Source organism: Coloeus monedula, assembly GCF_965178545.1.
Source record: "Coloeus monedula genome assembly, chromosome: Z".
NCBI lineage: Eukaryota > Metazoa > Chordata > Aves > Passeriformes > Corvidae > Coloeus > Coloeus monedula.
The window spans coordinates 64,173,905-64,199,982 of NC_138822.1; the positions used below are offsets into that span (position 1 = coordinate 64,173,905).

Consider the following 26,078-nt stretch of genomic DNA (forward strand, 5'->3'; position numbering starts at 1 on the left):
CCACCAATTTTCTGGTCCACAACTGTATTGGTGAAGGAATTTTTTCCAATAACCAGTCTAAACCTCTCCTGGTGCAACTTGAGGTCATTTGCTCTTGTCCTATTCTGGTTATGTGGGAGAAAAGACTGCCACCTACCTCACTACAACCTCCTTTCAGGTGGTTGCAGAGAGCAATAAAGCCTCTCATGAGCCTTCTTTTCTCCAGGCTAAAGAACCCCAGTTCCCTCAGCTGCTCCTTGAAGGACCTGTACTCCTTCACACTGGGGGTAGATGTGGCCCTCAGGGACATGGTTTAGTGGTGAATGTGGCAGTGTTAACTTTACAGTTTGGTCCAGGGATCTTAATGGTCTTCCCCAACCTAAAAAATTCTATGATTCTATCAACTGCACCCTCAGTAAATTTGCAGACAAGACCAAGCTGGGTGGGAGTGCTGATCTGCTGGAGGGCAGGAAGGCTCTGCAGAGGGATCTGGACAGGCTGGATCATGGGCTGAGGCCGATGGTGTGAGGTTCAACAAGGCCCCGTGCCAGGTCCTGCTCTTGGGTCACAACAACCCCAGACAGTGCCACAGGCTGGGGTAGAGTGGCTGCAAAGCTGCCCACAGGAAAAGGACCTGGGAGTGCTGGTGACAGTGACTGAACGTGAGCCAGAGTGTGCCCAGGTGGCCAAGAGGGCAAATGGCATCCTGGCCTGGATCAGCAATGGTGTGGCCAGCCGGACCAGGGCAGGGATTGTCCCCCTGTACTTGGCAGTGGTGAGGCCACACTTCAAATCCTGGGTGTTCAGCTTTGGGCCACAGGACAGACCTTCTCCCCTCTTTGAGCAAAGAAGGAAGGGGTGATATCATTTTGGTAACATAAATGAGAAAATAGTATTTTATTCAGTACTGCATTCAGATTACTCTTGAAAGTCAAAGCAAGGCTGTATCAAGAGCTTCCTTCTGCACAGCTAAAGGGAATTAAAAGATTATGCACAGAACAGAGATTTAGTCTACAACAGACCACTATTACAGCAAAGTATATTCCCCATGAGGATGCACTCATTTTCCAGAAAAATGAAATAATAAAAAAAACCTGATAAAGCTCAAGTAAGTTTCAAGGTGCTTAACTTAAGCCAGTAAAAATAATTTTAATAGAGGGAGAAAAACCAGAAAAAATGACTTGAACCTTCTGGTACAAGTCTGAACAATTCTTATTATTTAATAAAATAAATGTATGCAGCCCCACACTTTAAGACTGGGTCCTGATATTCCAGTAATACTGTAAGTTACCCAGCATATTTGGAACCATGGAAGCTCTAGAACACATTCATCTGCAAGTGCTCTAAACCAGATAATTTCACTCCACTTGCATAGACTACAATTTGCATTGTTTGGACCTCAGAGCAAGGGATAGCCTCACCAACTTGATAAACATAAAAATCATCACTGGAGACATGAAAAAAAAAGAAATAAAATAACATTTCCCATAATTTCTTCCTCAAATACATATGAATCCTAGAAATATATCTTTTAAAATTACATTTAAATCTTACTTCCTAAGAATTTCACTTTCCACACCATCACTGTATTTATGGACAAGACATGTAGAACCAGCACTTAGGGACATGGTTTAGTGGTAGACACTTGGGAGTGTCCTGCTTATATTTGGATTTACTGATCTTAATGGTTTTTCCAACCTCAGTAATTCTGTAATTCTAAATTAACAGTTTCAACATATGCTACAAAATTTCTAAAAGCATACATCTTACATTGCTGCAAAGATGAAATACTGTAAAGATGAATTCTCTTTGAGAATTCCAAACTTCTGTACATATTAAAATATTTCAAGAACGACAGAACATTTTAAATCCAAGGTATTTTGGAACATGCATTTGTATTGTAATTATATGAATCACAAATATCACTTGCCACAAATGAATTTGAATAAAGCTGAGTATCTTTTGGAGTAGGCTCGCAGAGCCTGAACAAACAATTACAGCACCAATGCTTACCTACAGTTAGCCCAAATGTAAGAAATACTCAAAGATATGAGGGTATGAAATAGGAACATACTATTTAGCATTTTAGGGTATAAATTTCAGTAAGAGCACTGGAAATACGTTTATTTAATAAACACTACATAACTCCTTGTAAGGGTTAGATAATGCCTTGAATGTTCTAGTATCAAAATAGTAACATGAAAGTAGAGAGACAGAAATAGAACCTCATGATTTGTAATTGTTTCAAGAATTATTTTATAAATCAACACAGGACAAATACGTAAGGTTTATTCCTACTTCCTAACAGATACTAGTGGACAAATTGGCTAGCGAGTGAGAATTCTGCTGAGCAATATGTGAAGTTTAATACAGCTTTTCCCACCCTGAGTCCTTAGGGCTTTTTGTACTGTCATAGTTTATCAGCAACTTATTTCCATGATCAGGAGACAACATTGTCACTTAATCTTAGCAGGCATTCTTGCTGATCCTCTAGCCAGAGGGTTCTAATGTTAATAGAACAATAGCCACCATTCAAAACCATCCTCTTCTGCCAACAGCCTGCAACCACCATTTCGTCAGTCAATGAAAAAAAAACAACAATGAGCCTAAAGGTTACTGGGCAGTAAATTTGTGGAGGAAATGCTTGAATGAAAAAAGACACCCATGAATGCATTTTTCCCTCACCAGTATTCTACCACCTTACTGATGACAGTGTTTTGAAAAGATCTGCTTAATCCTTTAAATTTACCATCAGAAAATGGCTACCACTACAACTCTAAAACCTTGCTATAACCTTATAATAATACATCTGCCATGGACAGACTGCAGATAAAATTCTGCAAATGCAAAATAGAAGTATTTTTATGCCTTTGAACAAGTTAAGCTATTTATTTTTGTCTGTTTCACAGGAGAAACCTCTAACCATACAAATTAGACAGGATTTGAGGGACCTGGAGAGGGCTATAGATTACATGATTAAAGAATTGTCTCTGATTAAGGATGGTCGTATTATTTGGATAATTTTTGTTAAAGATTCGCCAAACAAAAATCAGATTGTAACAGACAATAAGCCTTGAAAAATATCACTGAATTTTGATTAATACAAAAAGCAATATTAATACTGTTTTCTTGGCAGGTATAAGTATTTTTTTCAAAGAGGCTTACATTCAGCTATACAGGAAGGTGCCTTAATAATGCCCTAAAATCTACTAACATTCCGCCTACTACAACTCTTTTTTCTGGGCAGAGGTGTTATTAAAAAATCCAACAGCTTCAATTAAAATGTTTTCACTGGATCATGCACTTGTTTTTAAAAATAAAAATTTGTTTTTAATTCAATTTTTACACTTTAAAACAAATTCAGGATTATTGTCAAATACAATTCAATTACTTTTTCCACTAAAAACAATTATTGTGAAGATATTATCCTCACTATGAAATAGAAGGGATAGCATGACATAAAATCACAGCTATTTTAAGTAGATGAAGGTTTATTTTTCATTTAAGCACTTATTTTCTTCGATGAGAAAAACATACTTCATTGATGAAAGGTAACGTTAACTCAGTAACTTTAACTTCATACATAATGCTGATAAACAATTTCACATTTTAGATGGCTGAAGAGATCTGTTTTTCTTTGGACATTTTAACAGAACGGCTAATTTCCTTATTTTCTAATCAAAATAGCTAGCAACCTGAACATACCTAAGAAATAGTTCGGTAACTTTTTGTCTTACGCTACTGTGAATGAACACGAAATTGCTCAGTGTTGAATTGTAAGAAAAAAAAGAGCACATAAAGCATCTATGAAATAATCTGAAACCTGCATCATATTTTCATTATAAATATAACATATTTCATCAGAATACTCCAAAGTACATTGTAATTTATATCCCAGTAAATCTTGAAGAAGTTGTAAGTTTGAGTGTTTCACAGATAACATGCATTAAAAATGAAAATTTAAAAAAATAAGAATACAAAATTGGAGTTCAAAATAAGCTGGACATATTAAGTCCATCCTCTTTTCTGGAGGTGATTATGCAACTGCTGACCTCAATTCACACTAAAAGTTGTTTTTTCCATTTTGTGTGCTAGTCACTGAAACAGCCACACAACCTACTTGTTTGAGAATGCTATCTTACAGAGGGAAAATATATCTATAAAATTAGCTTGAACCCTGTCCTCTACCACAGTGAAAGTGGCATAAATACTTCACTCACTCTCATCTATCACATTACAGTGAATTACAGCATGCATATACTCATGCTTATACATGAGAATACTACCATAATGCCATTTCTGTGACAATGACATACTATACATAAAGTCACTACTATTTCTTGAGGAATTATTTGGGAAAAAATAGAACATGGGCACTGTACTAGGTTATTATTTAATCCACACGCATTCAGAAACACTCTCCATTCCATATACAACCAACAGCTTCCGAAGTAGATGTTACAATCTCACAATCAATATTCAAATGTTAATTCAATCACGAAAACCATACCAACTTATACCCTTTCCTGAAAAAACATGATTCCTGTGCTGCAAGATGTCATGAGAGTAGCCTGATAGGAATGACTTGGAGTTGTGCTGGATAAAATGCTGAGCATGAGCTGGCAACAAGCCATTGCAGCCCAAACAACCATATGCCGGGCTGCATCCAAAGCAGTGTGCCCAGCAGGGCCAGGGAGGGGATTCTGCCACTCTGCTCTGCTCAGACCCCACCTGCAGTGCTGCATCCAGCTCTGGGGTCCCAGCAGGAAGGACACGGACCTGTTGGAGCAGGTCCAGAAGAGACCCATGAAAATGATCAGAGGATTGAAATATCTATCCAATGACAAAAGGCTTAAAGAGTTGAGGTTGTTCAGCCTAGAGAAGAGAAGGCTCTGGGGTAACCTCACTGCAGCCTTTCAGGAGGCTATAAGGAAGATGGAGATAGTCTTTTTATAGCAGGACCTGTTGGGATAGGGGTAATGGATTTAAACTAAAAGAGTGTAGCTTCAGACTAGATATAAGGAAGACATTTTTTACACTGGGGGTGGTGAAACACTGGAACAGGTTGCCCACAAATGTGGCGGATATCCCATCCCTGGGGTTCATTCAAGGTCAAACTGGACAGGGGTCTGAGCAAAATAATATGCTGGAAGATATCCATGTCCACGGCAGGAGTGTTAGATTAGGTGACCTTTGTAAATCCTTTCCAATCTACCCTATAATTTTTTGATTCCCTGGTATCATAACTTTTAGCAAGAGTATTCCTATTTAATAAAGAATGTTACAAGAGATGTTTCAGTTAAGTAAACTTATTCAAATTGTTTAAATAAATCTAGCAACTTGCTTTTTATACACAAGGTACAAAAAAGACAAAGGCAAATTCTATTGCCCAAGACACTCAGATGAACTTTCAAAATTCAGGTACAGTATCAACATATGTAGAAAGTATTTTCCAGATTTATTGCAAGACTCAAACTACTTAACTAGCTGAAAAGCACACTAGAGTTACAAGATAGTTTATGTATATAAATAGCACCAACATAATTACTCACATATAATAACTATACTGAAAATTCAGTCTCCCCAGATAGGATTACATGATAAAAAGCAGCACAATGATAAGCACCTGAGAATGCTGAGGACCCAAACTCTCCGACATGGAAAGGGAGAGCTAAATACCAACAAATACACTTGTATGCATGTGTACATAAAGATATCTATACATATTTCACTGGATTCATATTAATTTTACACTCATATTTTAAAAAACACAACAAATTCCAACTTTAAGAACAACGCTGTAAGGAATTTTTCACTACAAAAGACAGACCTACAAATTGATACATTCTTAAAAAAATGTGTATGTTCTTAGCGAAGCATTGCCTTAAAAGAAATGAACCACAGACTTTATTTCCTTTATCATCTGCACAGTTTTCATTTTGAGAAGCTCACGTCATGTGCTGAAAAGTGACAATCTGGATTTAACAGGCATGACAGGTTGCCAAACTAAGATTACATCTAACAATGTTTCACAGTGCACCAGACTCTCTCCTGCTGACCTTTCCACACGTGGTTCAGAGACCACTGGATTAGAGCTGTTAACAAATCACAGGTGCAGCCAATTAACCAAGAAATGACGTAACAATGACTTCCAGTCTTAAGCATGAGGCTTGTTCAGCAAATAATGCTTTTCCATCAATGAGCTCAGTATGGCTGCTTATCAGCCAAACTTAAGAAGAACTTCAAAAGGCCTGTACTGCTGATACACTTCTCATTAAAAAGTGATTTTACTGTGAAATTATCCAACTGTGACTATGGTATGCTTTGCTGTTCTCTAACTTGGGAAGTTGTCAAACAATGTGTATTAATCTTCTTACCAAGAGGATCACAGATTTTCTGGTGCACAATGAGCCAAAATGAGAACTAATGGAAATAGAGGTAAGAATTACATTGTTGTGTATTTTGTGGGGGTTTATTTTTTAATAATGAATTAATTTTTTTGGTAGGTTGGTTTTGTTAATTGCCTCCCCACCTCACTTCTCAAAGGTGAGTGTGTCTCAGTACCTTCTGCATTCTGGAGGTCTACAGACGCTATGGAGAAACAGCTGTGCGCAGCCCAGATTTTGCAGGACTCAGTAAACCACACTGACTCCACACACCATCATGTGATCCCAAATGGTCAACTCCGCTGCTCTAAGAACATGTGCAAGAACACACAGGGTGTCTCCACATGTCATTTGATAGGCTGGGCATGATTTTAAAACTTTCATTCTACATTGAAGTAACATAGTTTATACAACTTTTAAAACTGAGTTCTCTTTGCAGACAGTTAAGCCACATTTCTGTAGCAATGCACAAAATCCACTAAAAGTCAGACTGACCTCTGACTAACCATTACAGCAATATGTCTTTCTTTTGTAATATCCCTTAGCGAGAAATGAGTGGACAAGAATAATAAAGCACGACAGCATTCTACATTATTCTCTCCTGCTCACTTTTATGGTCCCTATCTCTCTGATGCCTCAAAGCATTCCCTGATTTATTGGAAAGTGAAGGAAGAGTGGCACTAATCTCAGAACTCTGAAACCCAGAAGAACTAGAAAACATTTCATAGGGAAAGCCGCAAACTGTAAAATGAAAATTCACAGGCTATAGCCAGCTCCATGAAATTGTGTATTTTGAACTGCAGGTCCCAATGCCATTAATGGTGCTACTTGTATTACCAGAGTTCTTCTCTCAGGCCAGATGCTGTAATATCCTACTAACCCCTCAGAGTAACAGTAATTCTGTACCATTAGTCCAGACCTTTTATACCTTCTTAGTAATAAAGGCAGTCTCTACTAAATGCCATGCTCTACAAAAACTAGCAATACCCCGTCCAGTTATTAGTAAAGGTATCTTGGGTTTAAGACCATAATAATCTCCAACAGAATAAGGAGAAACTACATGAATTCACCAAAGAGTTTTCTGTTGGGTGTTCATTCATAGACACACATATTTACAACTTTTAACATACTGAAAGACAAAAAACCCCCACACTACTTTCTAATAAAAATGTTATTTAAAAAGATGCCATAAACATATGCTACTTGGTTTGAAACTTTGATTTTATATATATCTTATATATCTTATATATATATATATATTATATATATATATCTTATCTATATCTTTGATTTTATATATATATCTTTAATTTTATACTCAAGGTCCAAGAAAATACAAAGAATAAACACCTGTACAGAACAAAGGGTGAAACAGGTTATTCATAATTTGCTGCCAAAGGCCCAAAGCAAAAAACGGTACCAAACAGGAAAAAAAAGTCTTAACTTGACCTCAGATGTTATTTTTACATAGAAAACTATTTGTTAAACGACCATTGTCCATTTATTTATGACAACAGATGCAGCTGAAGTTATACAGACATTCATCTTCAAGCATATACAGAAACCCCCTACATTATTATTGCTTTAGGGATTAAAACCTAAAAAAAAAAAAAAAGAAAAGTACTTACAATGTAGAGAGGGGAAAAAAAAGATTTTTCTGTCTTCTTGAATTATCCCAAAACAGAAAGATAAGCAACTAAAAATAAGTGTCAGAGAAAAAAAAAAAAGGCAACATGGTCATGCAATTTGCTTCCAAGTGTCTTTTAAAAGACGCTTATAGAGATTTTTGGAACACTGGTTGTGAATAAAATGGGAGGAAAAATCTAGAGACCCAGGGGATGAAAGAAGAAGGGGAAACAGTAGTGGTATATCACTCTTTACAATGAGAAAAGATAACTCAGACAATTATATGCCTGAGATTGATAAAGTGCTCTTGAGCAAAAATAACAGAAAACTGTAACACAGAGCCACAAAAAAAATATTTCTACTACTTGAGGACATAGAGTAACAAACTATCTTGTGTGAAGGAAGAAAAATGCAGCATACTGTCTGATGAAGCTGACACACAACAAAAGCTGGGGAAAATGCCACAAAACAAGGTTAATGCTCAATGTACTCGATGCATCAAAGTCCAAGAGAGATTTGGTACAATTTTCAAATGAAGATATGCTAACAGAAGGCTAGCAGATGAGAGAAAAAGGGTCCAAGGAAAGCCAAAAGGCAGACTGAAAAGCAGCAGCATTTTTATTTACTTAATAAGAAAAGCACTTACCAAAGAAAATTTTTGTGGGGTATATTCTCTAAATTAAAATGGAATTTTTTTCCACCATAGAAATGTAAGACAGAGACAAACTGTAAGAACGAGATAAAAGAATTTAAGAGTTTTGTGTGCTTTATTAGGTAAAACACTGGATGCAATTATCCAAACATCCTTTTCTGCCTTATGCTCTCAAGGTTCAGGCTTTTTGGATGTTTTCCACTTTCATTACATAAACAGCTTCTTCTCATTAGAAGAAGATATACCCTTATAAGGATTCAAGTTGGGTTGCCTTTATTTATGTTGACACAGATTTTATTCAACCCCTCCAACCTTACCCATTCTGTGAGTCAGCTAACAAAGTTGTCTGATTTATTTTGTTTCACTATTATCAAATGATCAACTACTATTAACTACTGATTATCAGAAATGTAACACAACAACTTTTTAGACAATAATTGAATTCCCTTCTTTTTATTTACAAATGATTACCCATTATAAAGATTCCACAACCAGAATCTGATAACCAACATCACTTGTTCTACACTATATTAAAAATACTTATTACCTATTTGGCTCTCTAGGAAGGCATGTAAAAATAATAAAAATACTGAATTGTAAAATGGACTGACTGTCTAGAGTTAAACAGCAGGTGTGATGTTTAAAGAAAATGTTTGAACATACTGCAGTCATCTTTCACTACAGTACCACTTTAAGATATACCACTCATATTTACAGAAAATACATTCTATAATACAAAGAAAACCCTCAAAAAGTTTCTTCCCATGCTACTCAACTCTGTTGAAACAAAGAAAGGAAATGGAGCATGAACATCTAGCAATTAAAAAGTACATGGCTATACCACTACTAAATCCATCTTGTTATGTTACAAGAAAAAAAAAATCACATGTGCAGCTAAACAACTGAGTACACTCCAACTCTTTGAAATGGTATCTTACCCACTGTATAGTGCTAACAATTCACTGTATAATAAGGATTACACGTTCTCACCTTCCATCACACTAACTGCATTTTCATGGGTCATATACGCATCCTTTTTTCCAGGTGACTAGACAAATGCACACAGACTTCACCTAAAAATACACTGAGTCTTGCCAAGTAGCAGCAGGATGAAATATACCACAGTAACAATCCCGTCTTTGTCCCAGCCTAACACTATACCTATTAACACGCTTTGATGCTTAGCCAAGAAAAATCTCAGTGCAGGGATTCTGGGTTTTGTGCCCAAACAATCTGGGCTTGTGTTTAATATAGTATAGTCTGCTTTTAAGTTACTGCCAATCATTAACTCTACAAAGAGTATGTCTGGGATTATTTTTTCTTTACAATGAATGTTATTAAGGTAAAGAAGGCAGAAAAATTTACATTATTTTGAAAAGAATAAGTGGATCATGCAATCCTTAGCACTACGAAAACAGTCTTATTCAGAAAATAAATGTGTTTCTAAAACCAATTCTGAATCTTTGTTTCTTGTATGTCAGTAATATATGTCTGAAATACTGAGTTTCTTGAACAAAATACAAAAATGCAAATTAAAAGAAACACACACTAGTTTCTTAAACTTACAGGTAAGTTAAGAATTCATTTTCACCAAAGGAAAAGAAGGTAATAGTTTTCAGTTTCTTAAACAATTACACAGAGAATATTATCAGTCAAAAAATAATTTAGGAATATATTAAAGAAAAATGGCTAAAATATGAAACATTACACTTAGCTAAACCAAATATTATTACTATCCTTACAGAAAAATAGACTGAAATGAGTGATCCCTCATGCACTGAGGAAAAGAAGTATGTAAAACAAAAAGAAAATATCAATTAAGTGTTAGCAGAGAAGATGAGAAAAAAACTAATAACAAAATGACTTGATAAAACATATAAAAATTAAAACAAGAGTAAATATCATTCAAAGTTCTAGTCCCAGCAAGAGGCTGCTCCCATTTCACTGTAAGACTGATATCTTTTATACAGTATGCTGTGGACAGAAGGTCATGCCCACCTTCTACAGCACTAAAACTTGCTTAGAAGTCTCTTGTCTGTGACAGCTTACTTCTGGCTCTAATTTTGTAGCTGACTTTTTTTTATTTGATTTACTGAGGTTGCATAAGCAATCTATTTTATAGAGAACTCCACAAGCAACTGTAACACTCTAGTTGTATAAAAACTGGCAAGAAAAGGAGGCCAAGTGGACAGGAACAGAAGACGACAATCCCTTGAGACAGTCTTTAAAAAAAAGTTACTCAAATCCAAGTGTAAGGATTTTTTCTGTCATTTCAGACAAAATATTCCTTTCTCTCCTCTTTTCTCATACCATAAGATGATCAACAAATTCCAGTCCTAAAAAACTTCATTGGTTCTCAGGCTTATTTATGAATTTTTGTTGACATTAATAGTTTCACTGGAATCATTGAGTCATGCAACCATTTGCAGAAGTAATCAATTTCCATATGACTGTGGATAAATGGCAATTTACAAATTAGCAATTTCGTTTCAAATCCTTATTGAATTTATATGCTATGACAAGTCACTCAAGAGCATACAAAATACACATGAATTAATGCAGAAACCTATCAAAATAAATATCTGTCATGTAGGTAAGTATGACTGTAAGAATATATTACCTGTGGGTGACTGTGTATGATGTAACTACAAAATTAGGGTATCAATACTGAACTAAAATAACTCTGAAAACATTTCTTCTTTCGGACACTTGAAGTGCATAGAACGAAGTCTCTTCCTTTTTTCTCTTTACATCTCTAGTGATTAGTGCGTGCGTGCAATTCTCTAGTTTAACATTAGCCGTAGTCAAGATCAAGCAAGGCACCGTAAAAGTACCTAACATTATTTTTCTGGGGATCTAGTGTATAAAGACATCTTCACAGAAGCCAAAGAACCCCCAAACAAAAACAAACAAAAAGTTCAAATTACAAATTACAAATATGTGAAAGTTTAAATATTTATATTTTTTGAAAAGCAGATGCTTAGAACAGCTACTACATTAATCACACACAGACTCAACCAAACTGCGTTTTAAAAGAATACATAAAAATAAGTTCCTTTTTCAGGTTACTTCCATTCCCACTGTTTGTGATACCTAGACAATGAATTCCCACGTGTTAGTGTCTATGCTTCTTCTTAACATCACAGGAGAGAAAAAAAAAGTTTTCAGGTAGCTTCAGCTCATGCAAATCTGCGTATCATAGCTGCAGCAATAAAACACAAGGCATTTCTCTCAGATAAAACAATTTTAAATGTATTTAGAATTCAGGAGAGTTCCATCTGCAAACCACTGGAGGCACGTGTCATTTTGTCTACTTTATTTCTGACATAAACTCCAAAATTCTTCAAAGGCCGTACCCCACTTGCACTCTGTGTACAAGCCAAATTTGGCGTATGTGAGCAAGGACTGTATGTCAGAGCACCTGTAACTACAGCATAAAATCTGGAAAATGTGTTGATCTTGACAACTGGCAGATGTTTTCCGTATTCTTATGCTGTAAAGTCAATTAATAAATAATGGAATAACTTCATTACTTTCTCACAGGTAATAATCCAAACTCTACCTCTTTACTGGAGCTGAGTCCTATCCAGATTTCCATAAAATGCTTTTCTAGTGAAAGAGCACTGTCCTGATATACACCAAAAATACTGAAGTAGGTACTACCTGCATAATACAGAAGTTTTATCTCCTACAACCTTGTCAGGTCTTCACAGCCAAGTTCACATGCTTGAATTAAGACTTTGTCAAGAACTTACATGATGAACAAGAAAAATTGTCTAATTCAGCTGGTGTTCTTGATGTACTGTATCTAAGGCAAATGACTAACCTAATGAAGTTCTGCTTGGAAACACTTCAATCAAGATACATAAAAACAGAAAGACTAAAATAGTGCCATACTGTTCTGTATATGTATCAGCATATTTCACATGCCTAGTTCTTTTCCAAGGAGCTTTTCAAACGACAATTCAAATCAAGAGTGAAAGAACAGAAATAGAAATGTATGAACTACTGAAGAACAACAAGCAGATCACTTGAAACAGTCCTAAGAGTGTTTAGTGTTATAAAGGCCACTAAAAGTTAGGATTTAAGAGAAACATTTCAATACCCTGAATTGAAACAGGATGAGTAGCACAGATTTGCTTACTTCCTTTCTTGAAATTCAGCACTGTATGAGTTTTTGCACTTTTACAGAAATATCGGTTAGAATTTTATTCAGCATTATTTAAAATTATTTCAATATGTGACTAAATAGCTACTTTTGCATAAAGTTGAAATTTATCAATTTAACATATCAATTGTTTAAAATTGCTTAAAGCTTTGGACAATTATTTTACTGTCAAAATGGCCTGCTTCAAGTTAAGTTAAATTTAAACAACACAAGCTGTTTTGCTGGTTTATTACTCAGGATGTCTCCTAGATTTAAAAGAAAACCCATACAAAGGAAGCATAATAAACACAGAGTGAACAAGTCTTTTTTGACATACAGAATTAATGATTTTTGATAAAATAAAAGCATTTACAATTTCCCCATGAAACACAAGCATTAGCCTTAACACTTTAGAGATACAGAACCAGGGAATGGTTTGGGTTGGAAGGAGATTCAAGAGGTAGAATCTTAGAATGGTTTGGGTTGGAAGGGAACGGTTAGAAGTTATTGTGTCCAAGTCCCTACAGTGTGCAGGGACATCTTCAACCAGATCAAGTTGCTCGGAGCTCTGTCCTGCCAGACCCTGAACAAACCGCATGGGTGCAGCATCCACCACCTCTCTGAGCAATCAGTTCAGCGTTTTACCATCCTCATTACAAAAAACATCTCTGTTATAGGTAATTTGAATCAACCCTTTTTTTGGTTAAAACCATTGCCTCTTATTCTTAGAGCAACAGACCCTGCTAAAAAGTTTATCCCTATTTTTCATACAGGTTTTACCTCCCTCGCCCAGCTAGCCATTCTTCTCTCGATGCAGCCCAGCTGGTTTTCTGGGCTTCAAATGCACGTTTCCAGCTCATGTCAAGCTTCTTGTCAACGAACACCCCCAAGTGTTCTCCCCAGGGCTGCTCTCAATCCATTTTATGCTCAGCCTGTATTTGTGCTTAGGATTGCTCTGACCCAGGTGCAGCACCTTGCACTTGGCATTGGTGAAATTTAGAGTACGAGTTTCATTTTGAGAAAAAATTGAAAGAGGGGAAATTTAGGTTTCAGAGTAGCATATAGATTCTGATACAATGCTGTTGAAGAGTTTCTTAGCAGAACTCTGTATACGTTCCTGACTGGTTGCTAATTTGGCTAATTTTAGAGTCAACCCAAAAAACTTGAAAACTTGCTTCCCAGTACGTACATGTAAGGAACTCTTAAAAAAAAATAGTGATACAAAACAGGCCAAAAAACCATGTTCAAGAATTAGGTTACAAAGTTATTACTTAAAATAATTGTCAGTGGCACATTAACCACTGAGTAGAAATATACCTACACGCTGCAGGGAACTCAGTACTAAATCGATTAGTAGTGAATTGCACGAACTGTCACAGTAGAAAGCTCTCATACCAGAACTGCTAGGCAACCTGGGCTTCCTGAACAACAAAATCCGAAGACATCTAATTGCCACAATCTAGGATCTAAAAGACAGAGAAAATGAGAAACTGTTTCTCATAGATTTATAATTGAAAAAAAAACTGGAATGCCCTAGCAATATAAGTGGTAACAGTTGAACACCTGTAAGAAGGGCTGACAGGGTCAACCCGTGGTTCAAAGTGTGAATGAACAGGGAGGTGGAAGTAAGAAAAAAAAAACCTGCTGCTCTCTGTATACAGCATTATTAAGGCTAATAAGAGATTAATGATGGAAGAACTTTAAAGAATGTTGAAAAATTGGAGAAGAAAAACAACCCAAACCATAAAGTAATTTGAGGATGCTAAAAAATTTACTGTGAAAGCCTGAAAGAATACAATTTGTACAGCTTATTGAAAGGACTCGATTAGAATTAAAGTAGTTGAACTAAGAGAAAGTAGAGCATGCTGTAGTGAACTTCAGAAAAAGGCAGAGCAAAAAATAATTCGGCGGCTACAAGCTGAATCCAGACAAGTTAAAATCTAAAGCTGGAAGAGGTACTGTTAGGAATAATGTATCTTAAGTACTGGAATAGAATACACTCACTGACTAAATATGGACCAAACTACACTCTTTTGATATCTACAAAAATTATGTTTGAATGCCTTTCCTGTTCAGCTGTAGCCAAACACTGAATTCAACATAAGGGTAAATGGCAGTAAACTATGGCATGAGATATACAGGTTATCTAATCATCTCCTTTGACTTAAAACACAATTATGAGAATATCTGAATTTGCTGTATGAAAACAGCAGCAGTTCTCTAGGTACAGGGAAGTACAAAGTCAGAAAAACTGCTTCTATTTAGAACCTCAAAAGCCAGTTTTATTAACATACAATGTGTATTTTCTGGTGCTAAACTGAAAAACCAGGAGACAAACTCTTTTGTTGAACAAAGCCTGATAGTAAGTTATACTTAGTTAAAAAAATGCTAGTAGGATTAGAAGTATAGTTAATAAATTCAGAATAGGAATTTTGTGAACAAATATATCTGTTTGTTTAGAAACATATAAAACTTAACATACCAAAGTATGTAGCTCTAAAATATGGTATTGACATCACACTGAAACTGATAACATTAACAAATAAGTAGCTTGCTGAACATGAGATGCTAGATCAAGTTTAAATAAGTAGAAGCATATAAATATACATTTTAATACTCTTCATTATAATGCCCACCTTATAAGCACAAGGTAACAAGTGCAAAATAAATGCATTTAAAACAACATATTCTAACATAAATTATTAGTTTATAAATACAAAATATCCAACTCATCGTTTATAACAACTGCAGATTTATAAAGACAGAAAAGTTTTGATTAAAAAGTATTTTAAAAAAGACTTCCATGTGATCACATAAAATTACCTTTGGCTTTTCCACACCACAGTACTATAAGAGCACTTTAGAAAAGCAAACTTGTGTGCTCAGTTTGGCAATGTTTATTCAAGTAGATGCTAAGAAAATGTTGAGGTGTCTTGACCATATTCAATTTTTACTACCTGATCTGAATTGGACTTAGCATGAACTTGAAACCCTGCCTAGCATTATTAACTATTTTTATTACAATTGTGCCTCAATGACAAAAGGACCGTGGGGATGTAAGTTATTTGTCCAAGTTATTTTGTATTGTCTTTCAGCAAAAAACTAAGTCTGAGGAATTACACCTTGAAAACTGTTATAGGTTTCTGCTTGGAGGATGAAGGAAGAATATATATGCACAGAAAATATGTAAAGCTTCACATATGATTTATTTCACCCATGACAAGCAAACGGGTATAAGAAAAAACAGGAATGCAAAGGAGGCAATACAGCTACTATTAATTACAAGTAGTTAATAGTTTCTACTACTGCTACAACTACTACTACTATTCATCCCCTTATGATAGTAATAGCTTATAAACCAAATGTGGTTACTTAGTTCAACTGCTAATTATAGCATTATTAAGAGAAAAATATACAAGAGGAGACACCAAATTAAATTCAAGTGATGTTAGTTACTGAAAAAGTCAGCTTTTCTTCCTCAAGAGCTTACCTATTTTAAGCATTTCTTTCATATTGCTATTTAATACCACATCCATTACAAGGATGCAACTGAACTTGTTGACTGTACAGTGAAAAACTGTAAAGTCTACTGTATTTTACTCCACACCGAATGCTGCGCAAAAAAGAAGCACTGAAAATTTTTAAAGCTGATAATGAGAAATGTGTAGCATCTGAGCTCCACCTACAGGATGAAAAGGAATGTATAAGAAATATTTTTAATTACCAGACTAGAAGAAGATTATTTACTCTGAAGCCTTCAGATGGTCATCTCGAGCCACTGCCATTTTAAAAACGCAATGCGATGCTGAGAAATTTTATTACTTATGCAATGATGGCAAACACTTTTTCTATCTCTATATATTCCTCATGTAAACAGCTGTTCTACAGTGACAATCTAGGTTTAAGCTTTCTAATACAAAACCCCAGACCTGTGGAATTTCTCTAACAACTTGCCTGAATGACTGGGAAACTCTTTTTCCCAAGTTATCTTACCCAATACAAAGTTTTAAAGTGTATAAAACTATTTTTAAAACATACATAAGAGGTTAAAATGCATACTGAAATGACTAAAATTAACTTCACCATTTGAGCACTTCAAGTATGGTTGCATTTAGAAGTGGTATTGGATCCCAGTACCGTGAATTTGAGAAGGTGTCTATTGTTTCCATACTGTTTCTCTAAAATAGATGTGCAACCTTCAGACCTCACAGATGCATTCGGATTAAAAGAAACAGGACTGATACAAATGAATACAGTTTTGCAGAAAATGTCATGCATGTTAAAGACAGTACTCTGAAACAAATACTCTTAGAAGTTCATTTATTCTACTAGCACATTTAAGTATCTGATAAGTTGAAATTTTGATAGATATCAGAAGTTTCTTCACCCTCTGATATGTCAGTAGACATTACCCTCAAGCTATGGATAGCCCATCCAACTTTTTCTTTGATATTTACACCTCCCACATCTCTGCCTCTGGCCAACATAGGCTTTGACTACAGCGGGTAGTGAACACCCACGAGTATATTATCAAACATCTCCAGTACACTTAGAAAATAGTCACTATTTCAGAAAATTAAACTTGATATTGTTGATCTTACTTTATCTAAAGAGACCTCGAATGTAAAAACACATTATTTATAACAAACAATATCATGCCTTTGATTTTCACGCCAGAGGACGGCAGACAATTATTTGGAAAACAGTAAGTCTAGAAATTTATGTTACTTGAGATACTAAGCAGTATCTCCCAAGGCTATGGCTCCCAACTGCTAAATGCATCCAGTAAAACCCTCTTCTGAGTTAAAATAACCCATCTGGCTATAATACTATTACAACTACCACCCTGAAAGAGTACAATAACCACAAACAGAGCACACTGACTGACCACATGTAGAGCCAGCAGCTTACAGACTGACTATACAAATGTCTCTGACAATGAGCTAAAACATGATGCAAGCTTGGGCATTAAGTATCTCATTCCTAGGAGTACCCTCTAGCTTTGTGTTCTCTTCATGCTACAAACTTGTTATTACACCTTAGGCAATTTTGTTTCCAGCAGTCATTCTTATAAAACTCCAGTGACAATTATAACAGATTGGTGGACAGGTAGTTGGACAGATAGGGAGGTAGTAAATATGCACAGATTCCAAAGCCTTTTCCTGTTCTAAAGATGTTATTTGACTGCCATATACTTCAAGGTTCTTTTTCAGAGAGAGCTTTTCTTGGAGACTTTTCAAATTTCTGAATCCTTGCCTCCACTACCGGATATGGCTATTTAATGCTAAACTGTACTTGTTCAGTCTCTCTCCACAACCAGGAACAATTCATTGACTCTGAGAAGTTTAAACTTGTGTCAGTCTAAACCACAGGACTAGTAACCAAATTTTGGGATTGAAATTATCCATCATACTCCTTGATCTCAGTAGACTTCCTGTGGACCACGTGTCTACAACAGAGATAGTACTGCGACCAATTCCCAAAGCAACACACAGCACAACTCCAAAGACAACAGAAAGAAAAGTCAGGGGATCTGTTTTACAAGATGTCTTGTACCTGTTCTTTAAAAAAATACCTAGTTATATCTAACATCGCCATAAAATCATGATATTGTATTTCATGTACTGCAATTTACGCGCTCTTACAGAGAGAAAGGAACACTGAAAAACAGAAAACCAGTGCTCAAGAACTTGAGTTTCATGCTGGTTTCAGCCGGGGTGAAGTTAATTTTCTTTGCTGTACCTAGCATGGGGGCTGTATTTTGGACTTGTGCTGAACACAGAGTTGGTAACACAGAGATGCTTTTGTTATTGCTTAGCAGGGCTTACATAGAGCCAAGGCCTTTTCTGCTTTTTGTACTGCCACAAAGGTAGGAGAAATGGAGTGCCTGGGATGCTGGGAGGAGACACAGCCAGGACAGGTGACCCCAGTTGACAAAAGAGGTATTTCAGCCCATGTGGCATCATGTTCAGTATATACAGTGGGGGGAAGAAGGCAGAAAAGGGGGGATGTTTGGTGTTGAGGTCCCTTCCCCCTGCCATGGAGCCCTGGGAGAGGGGCCCTGAAAGGGACCCCAACAGTTTGGAGTGATGGTGTTGGTCTTCCCAAGTCACTATTACATGTGATAGGGCCTTGCTCTCCTGGAGATGGCTGAACACCTGCCTGCCCATGGGAAGTAGTGAATTCATTCCTTGTGGTTTTTTGCCTGCATGTGCAGTTTTTGCTTTCCCTATTAAACTGTCTTTTCCTCAGCTGAGTTCTCTATCTTTTATCCTTCTGATTCTCTCCCTTATCCTGCTGGTGGGGCAGTGAGCAAGTGGCTGCGTGGGGCTTGGTGGCTGGCAGGGGTTAAACCACAACACATGACTCCACAAAGAGATGCGATTTATGTATGGTTCCAAAAGAAATGGAGTAACATCAGTTTACAGATCTGACCACACAGCTCTTGTTGACTACATAAAATCTGACGAAGAATCAGGGAAGTTAGTTACCTAGCCTCTAACTAGAATTAAATCACATGACAGGATAAACTAATGCCCATTTAAATTATAGATTTTGTTTAGAGTTTCCTTATTTTTGTTATTGTGCTGGGCCTTTGATGTCAAATGCTCTTCTTATGTATCTCTGGCTATTAAGCGGCTCCTCTCTTCAGCAAACATAAAATTATGAGGAACTTTAGAAGTAACATCTCCCAAGCCTGAGAAAGAACTGACTGGAACCAATTCAGATTTGCTCAAATTGCAAAGGCTTCTGTACTGTACCTGGTGTGATTCTTAGACTCAAATCAATAATGAAGATGACGTAGAAAAGACACTGAATTTCCCTCTCAACTTCCACAAATATTGTAGTTTCTAGAGCTCTTCAAACCTATTAAAGTGGTTAATACAAATTGCTTTCTTAGCAATGTTGTCACTGGGCAGCAGGTACACTGCAAGAATGAGTACTGTGTTAAACCAGGCTTCACTGGATGATGACTCTCCTTTCTGTGAGTCTCAATGGTGGACGATTACTGTGTGTTAACACAGATAAAGAAGCTGCAAAACTCAGTCTTACAACTGAGTAGAAAGACAAAGAGTGACAAATACATATGAAGATACTTAATTTCTAACTCACGGGGAAAAATAAAACTCCCATACAAGGTAACAATAAGTGCCGAGTGTAACAAAACGCAAGTTAACTGTTTGTTATAAACTGCCAAACAAAACTAAGAAATGACAAAGAATGAAAGCAATAGGCAATCTCACGTTCCACAGTTGGAGGTGGGGAAGGGTGAGTATTTTTAATGTAACACTCACCTATCAACGCTGTAACTGCAAAACTGGAATTGAGCAGAAAATCTTAAAACTGTAAACAATCTAAAGAAAAAACCCAACCAAATAAAACAATCCTTACCTGCGACTAGTTGTTTTCCTTTCTGACTTAGTTTCTTCCTCTTGAAGTTGCTGTTTAGCATTTTCACTTGTATCAATTTTCAATTTCTTGGCAATGCGTTCCTTTATTTGAGATCTGTCATTACTAGCCGCTTCATCTTCTACACTATCAGCATCTTCATCATGTTCTTCTTCATCCTTTATTGATATAAAATGATAAAACTCCTTAAGATATTTTTTAGTACAGAATGATGAATACAGAAATCTTTTTCTTATAAATACAATCTCTTTCAAGAAAAAAGATGAATACTTCATTTCAAAGCAAACATTTCAAACAAATACATCCTTATTTGCTTCAGAGGGAACAAAAGAATACAAATATGATAATTTCTTTTTCATACACAAGTTACTTCTTTCCTGCAGAGTTAAAAAAATTAAAACCGTCTATTCTAGACCACTAACTCTTACAGGTCTACAGAAGACATCATAGCAGTGTGATATTACTCGCATCATTGTTCATGAATCCAAAATTTGATCAAGACAATATACTAAACTTTTCCTTCATTTTCCACTGAAAGGAAAACTTAAGAACTTTCTACCACATGGCTATACTACAGTCATGATGGGATGGAAGAGGTTAGTCCATCAGCCCCTGTTAGGGAACTTACAGATACTAAAATGATCATAACAGGCTGTGAAAACCTGTGGAATCAATCATCCCAGCTTGCTACAGAGGTCCAAGGACAGGCCTCAGGCCTCCATGACTAGCAGAGGTTGGCAAAAGGTGATAAACCACCTTGGATCAAAGCCATTTGAAGGGAGAAATAATTGGAGAATGAAGAAGTGGCCTGACTAGACCAAGGGATCTAAGTTTGACTACTTCCTTCCTTGAAGAAGGAAGTCTGTAAGAATCATAATGAAAGAATGCCAGCTCGAAGATGACATGGTACATCTTTTTACATTTATTTGGTGTGATGCTAATCAGCAAAAGGAAAGAGTAAAATACCACATGATTCTAATTTTATCCAAAGTAAGAAAAGACACTTAGTAATCTGGAGGACTCTACTGTATGCAGGAGACCGTCAGAATGTAAGCACTTGGGAAGGAAGAACATCTACATGTCCTGGGTGTGGTGGACAGGTAGGAGGAAGAGTAGTAGCATGAAGACCATGTCCATAAACATGGAGGGGGAGAGGATCGAAAAGCAAAAGCAGCAAGAAGCAAATTTGGGAAACAGAAGACAAAAATCAAGAGCTGGATTTCAGAAGTTGTAGTGGAGTCACTGTTTGGGAATCTTTAGACTAACATGCTTAGGTTTGAGATTTAGGCAAGACAAGACCACTCAGGAATAAAAAAGAAATCTCTGGATATTCAGCACAGTAAAATAGCTGAATATTTTGCCGATGAAAAGACTGGAAAGTTGTTGGGGAGGTTTTGTCTGTTCTTTTTTAATAGGGGAAGAGAGAAGTGGAACAGGATCAGCATTTCCCTCAATTTCCCAGAACGCTATTGTTTGACACAGGAGATAATGACACTTTCTCATGGATTTGCTTACATGATAAGTTTTCAGTGAGATGGGTGACTGCAGACCTCGACAGCAGGGGGAGGTCCAAACAAGAAAGTGACAGGACTGTGTTCAAAATGTTTAACAGTCAAGGATAAAGACAGACTGCTGATGGTGATTTGGCTAGGACCTAGGTAAGAGTATTTCACTGAAACACATGGAGTTGGACAGAAGAAATTTTGAGACAAAAATGGACAACTCTAGACAACTTGCAATTGCTAAGTAGTAAGCTAGTTAAAAACTACAGAAATCTGAGCAACAGGAGGGGGGTTAAAATGGGAGGGACAAAATGGTTCAACTTGTCCCACTTGGCTAAATTGCCTACTTCCCAAACTGTCCATTACCCTCAGTTTGCACAGTATTTCACCATTTTTCTTCTGGAAAAAAACCCAGGGAAAATAGGATATAACCTTCCTCCTCAACCGCTTTCCCTCCTGCAGCTCTACTCTTTTCTCCTGCCCAGTCTCCTCCTTCAGTCCCTCTTCTCTCTCATTAATTCCATCTGACCTCAACTAATAGATTTAACAATAGATTCAACAAATTGAACTGCATGGCACCTCTAAAGGCGAGTGGCTGTTCTGCTGGCTGATGGTTGTTCCCCATGAGACACAGAAATGCAAAACTGCCTGCCTGAAAGCAGTACCACTTGCTGCTGTTATTAGCTGGGTGGAGTTGCCCCATTCTTCTCTTTAACAGGGAAATAAAAATGTAATGAGACATTTTGTGACAGAATGACTAGTGGCTACTGTATATAATATGATTTTCCTATTTAATAAGATTATTGAACTGAGGGGTGGACATTTAATTTTATCTATTCATAGTACTGCATGAAACTTACTGTTCAGCAACTGACTGACAAATAGGCAGAGGAAAAGATACTGTGCAGAAAAGAGATGTCACTGGTGGGAAAACATTTCATGTAATGTTTTCAATTAACAACTTGGGCACAAAAACAGTATTAACAAATAGCTATCAGTTATTGCTAATACAAAGGCTCTCTCAAAGAATTAAATGTACAACTTTGAGGACTGCAATTAGAGAAACAGGATGGCATTTAATAGCATGAACAGCAAGGCCAGGCGCTTAGGGAATACTAGCAAGAGTTTCCCTTACATGCTATGGGCTTGTTAGCTGGGGGAGGTAGGGAGATCTAGAAGAATTCTTTGCTCCCAACTTTTGCTATATAACTACCAACACATTGCAGCTGTGTAAATGCAAAAGTGATCCTGTGATATTTAACTAAACTCCAAGAGAGATGATAAACTACTTGTACCACTGTACAAGACCCAGGTAACTGCCTGAAGTGCTAGATCTTAGCTAAAATCTTTCAATGAAATTAACCTAAAGACAACACTTCTCCAGGAAAAAAAAGAAAAAGCCTTCATAGTTCCAACTTTGGCTTAATTAGGTATATTAGTTTAAATTTTTATTATTCAACCTAACACATCCAGGTTCTGTACTCCCTGAAGCCAGTTTGCTTAAGAAAGGGCTATTTAAAAATCTGAAGAATTATTAATTAAATAGCATTCTCCAAACTTTTCTAACACTAAAATGCTCCTGCACAGCAGCAATTACAAAGGACAAGAGTGAAAAAACCTGAATTCATACTGTGCCTTGTGAAAAAAGGAACAGGATGTAAGCAAATGCTTTTTTTTAGGCACACGAATGGCACAGACTGTGTTCTTCCTTTACTTCCAGTGTGTCAACACACAGTGTAGTTAATACCTGTGCATGATGGATAGATATAGAAAACAATATTTTCCAGAATTCAGTTAGGGGAATGGGAGATTATATTCCTAGTCAAATACTACATCTTTATCTCAACAACAATTCAAAAGGGTACTCCCATGATCTATGGCTGGAGACAGAGACATAATGCTTATCTGCACCATGTATGACAATTTTCTTGTACTTAAATTGCCTCCATGTTTAGTTGAATGTTACTGTCTGATTATTCAGACTTCATGTCTTTCAGAGGTGACAGTCTTCATCAAACAATTTAACTGCTACAATTTAACAATTCACTGAATTTTTATTCTCTTGAAGAAATCTTTCAAACAGGAATCTGACTCACATGCAAACTTACCCTCAAATACTGCAATTATATAATTATTCATAACAAACTTGATTTTAACTATTTTTTTAGAAGCAGTTTCAGGGGTTTTATCACTCTGGTAGTTTGTCACTGGATGGTACACAACCCATATACCATACTTCTATATACCTAACCTACTGACTGAAATACAATATAAACAGTTTTTACAAAGGGTAGCAGGCAGTATGCTAATTCTACCCTGCTGTGAATAGCCAAATACTAGAGCTCGGAGAGACCCCTCAGGCCTGTGCTGGAAATCTGACCTGAGCTAGTTCTCAAAAATCTCTAAAGTAGCATTTGTTCCCCAAAGAAATTCTATTCTGCACACAGTAAAAAAAAAAAAAGACTTATTTTTAAAAATTGATACTTACCTCACTTAAATCCTTTTCTTCATTTGCTCCTTCACTAAAAGAAGAAAAAAATAAGTAACTACTTTGAAGTACTAGAGGAGATTCAATACAGTATTTTAAACCCACCATTTCTTATATAAAAAAATTGCTAGCCACCTGAAATTTTAGTGAACTTACTGCTTTATATCATCCTCACATTAATCTTAAAAGTAGCAATTAATATTATTTTCTATCATTTGACCATCATAATCTTTTCTAATTAGAAATTCAATTAAATTAATTTTTTAATTTAAATTAAATTAAAAACAAGGACTTTCATACAATGGAGAAATCCTAACCATTCCTTGAAATATTCAAGAAGAACACTAATGTATATAGTTGAAACCACCAAAACCCAGTTGAGATCTTTTTGATCTCTTTTATCAAATGATTACTAGCATTTCATAGCAACTAGTTTATATTTCGGAAGATGCATTTTACTGATAATTAAGCTTAACATCAAGATTTTAATTTCTTATACAGCTTATACAGGTTGGTGAATTAAAAAAGAAATCTATTTGAATATTTTAAGGCTAACACACTCTTATTAATTATCGCAAATATAAGGACCCTTGAACCTTTTTAGCCCAGAATTTAAAACAAGAAGTTACATTAGAGAAAAAGCAAGGAATATTAAAGAAGTCACAAAAGTTAAGGCTTTGAAGTGTGCTCTAAGCAATCAGTAAGTAATCAAGACCATTAAAGAAACTCTAGATGTGTTGCAATCAATGACATTAATTCAATAAAGTGCAGCACCTGAGTCAGGGCAACTGCTGATATCAGTATAGACTGGGGGATGAATGGACTGAGAGCAACCCAGCAAGGAGGACTCGGGGGTGCAGGTAGATGAAAAGCTGGACATGAGTTGACAAGGTACACCTGAAACCCAGAAAGCCAATTGTGTCCTGGGCTGCATCCAAAGCAGCACGGCCAGCAGGGCCAGGGAGGGGATTCTGCCCCTCTGCTCTGCTCTGCTGAGATCCCACCTGCAGGGCTGCATCCAGCTCTGGGGTCCCAGCACGGGAAGGACAGAAACCTGAAGGAAGGACTCCAGAGGAGAGCCATGAAGATGAACACTTCTTCACTGAAGAAAGGCAGGATTGTTCAGCCTGGAGAAGACTCCAGGGACACCTTATTGTAGCCTTTCCATACTTAGAGTGGGTCTATAAGAAAGATGGGGACAGACATTTTAGCAGGACCTGTTGTGAAAGAAGAAGGGGTAATGGTCTGAAACCAGAAGAGGGTAAATTCAGACTAGACATAAGGAAGATGTTTTTTATGATGCAGCTGGTGAGACACTGGAGCAAGTTGCTCAGAGAGGTGGTAGATGTCCCCTGGAAACATTCAAGGCCAAGCTGAACGGGGCTCTGTGTTACCTGATCTAGTTGAAGATGTCCCTGCTCATTGCAGGGGGGTTGGATGTGATAAATTTTAATGGTTCCCTCCAAACCAACTAGTCTACAATTCTAAAATAAGCAAATTCTTGGAGTTAACATATTTTCATGGAATTTTCTCACTTTAACACTCAACAGTGGTTAAAATCAGAATTTATAAAGTACTAAAAAGAAACAGAGAAGAAAACCAACTTTATCCAAGCATATAGATTCATGATTCACCTAATTTTTAGTGTGTTCTTTAGATATGGAAAAAAATAGATATTTTCAAGTATAAGCTGGATGGGAGGGTTGGGAAAAGCAACTAGAATAATCATGACACAGAGTATCTTCTGCATGATGAAAATTTAAGTAACTTTAAAAGTTTAGGCTAGGAGATGGTCTAAGAAAGGACTGTGGTAAAGAGAGGTATAAAAGAGACTGACTACTCATTGTCTCTACCAGAATGAGAGCTAGAATTTATGAAGTGCCACTGG

At 36.4% G+C, this 26,078-nt stretch overlaps 1 protein-coding gene across 1 annotated transcript in view; it reads right to left on the reverse strand.

Annotated features, from left to right (window-relative positions):
• The window catches only part of CWC27 (CWC27 spliceosome associated cyclophilin), a 99,417-nt gene that overhangs the window by 64,472 nt on the left and 8,867 nt on the right, over positions 1 to 26,078 (reverse strand). Inside the window, exons 9-10 of the mRNA XM_082301372.1 lie at positions 24,191 to 24,224; positions 20,183 to 20,358 (exon numbers count right to left, since the gene is read on the reverse strand). Coding sequence (XP_082157498.1) covers positions 20,183 to 20,358; positions 24,191 to 24,224 — 210 coding nt within the window. The remainder of the gene's footprint in view (positions 1 to 20,182; positions 20,359 to 24,190; positions 24,225 to 26,078) is intronic.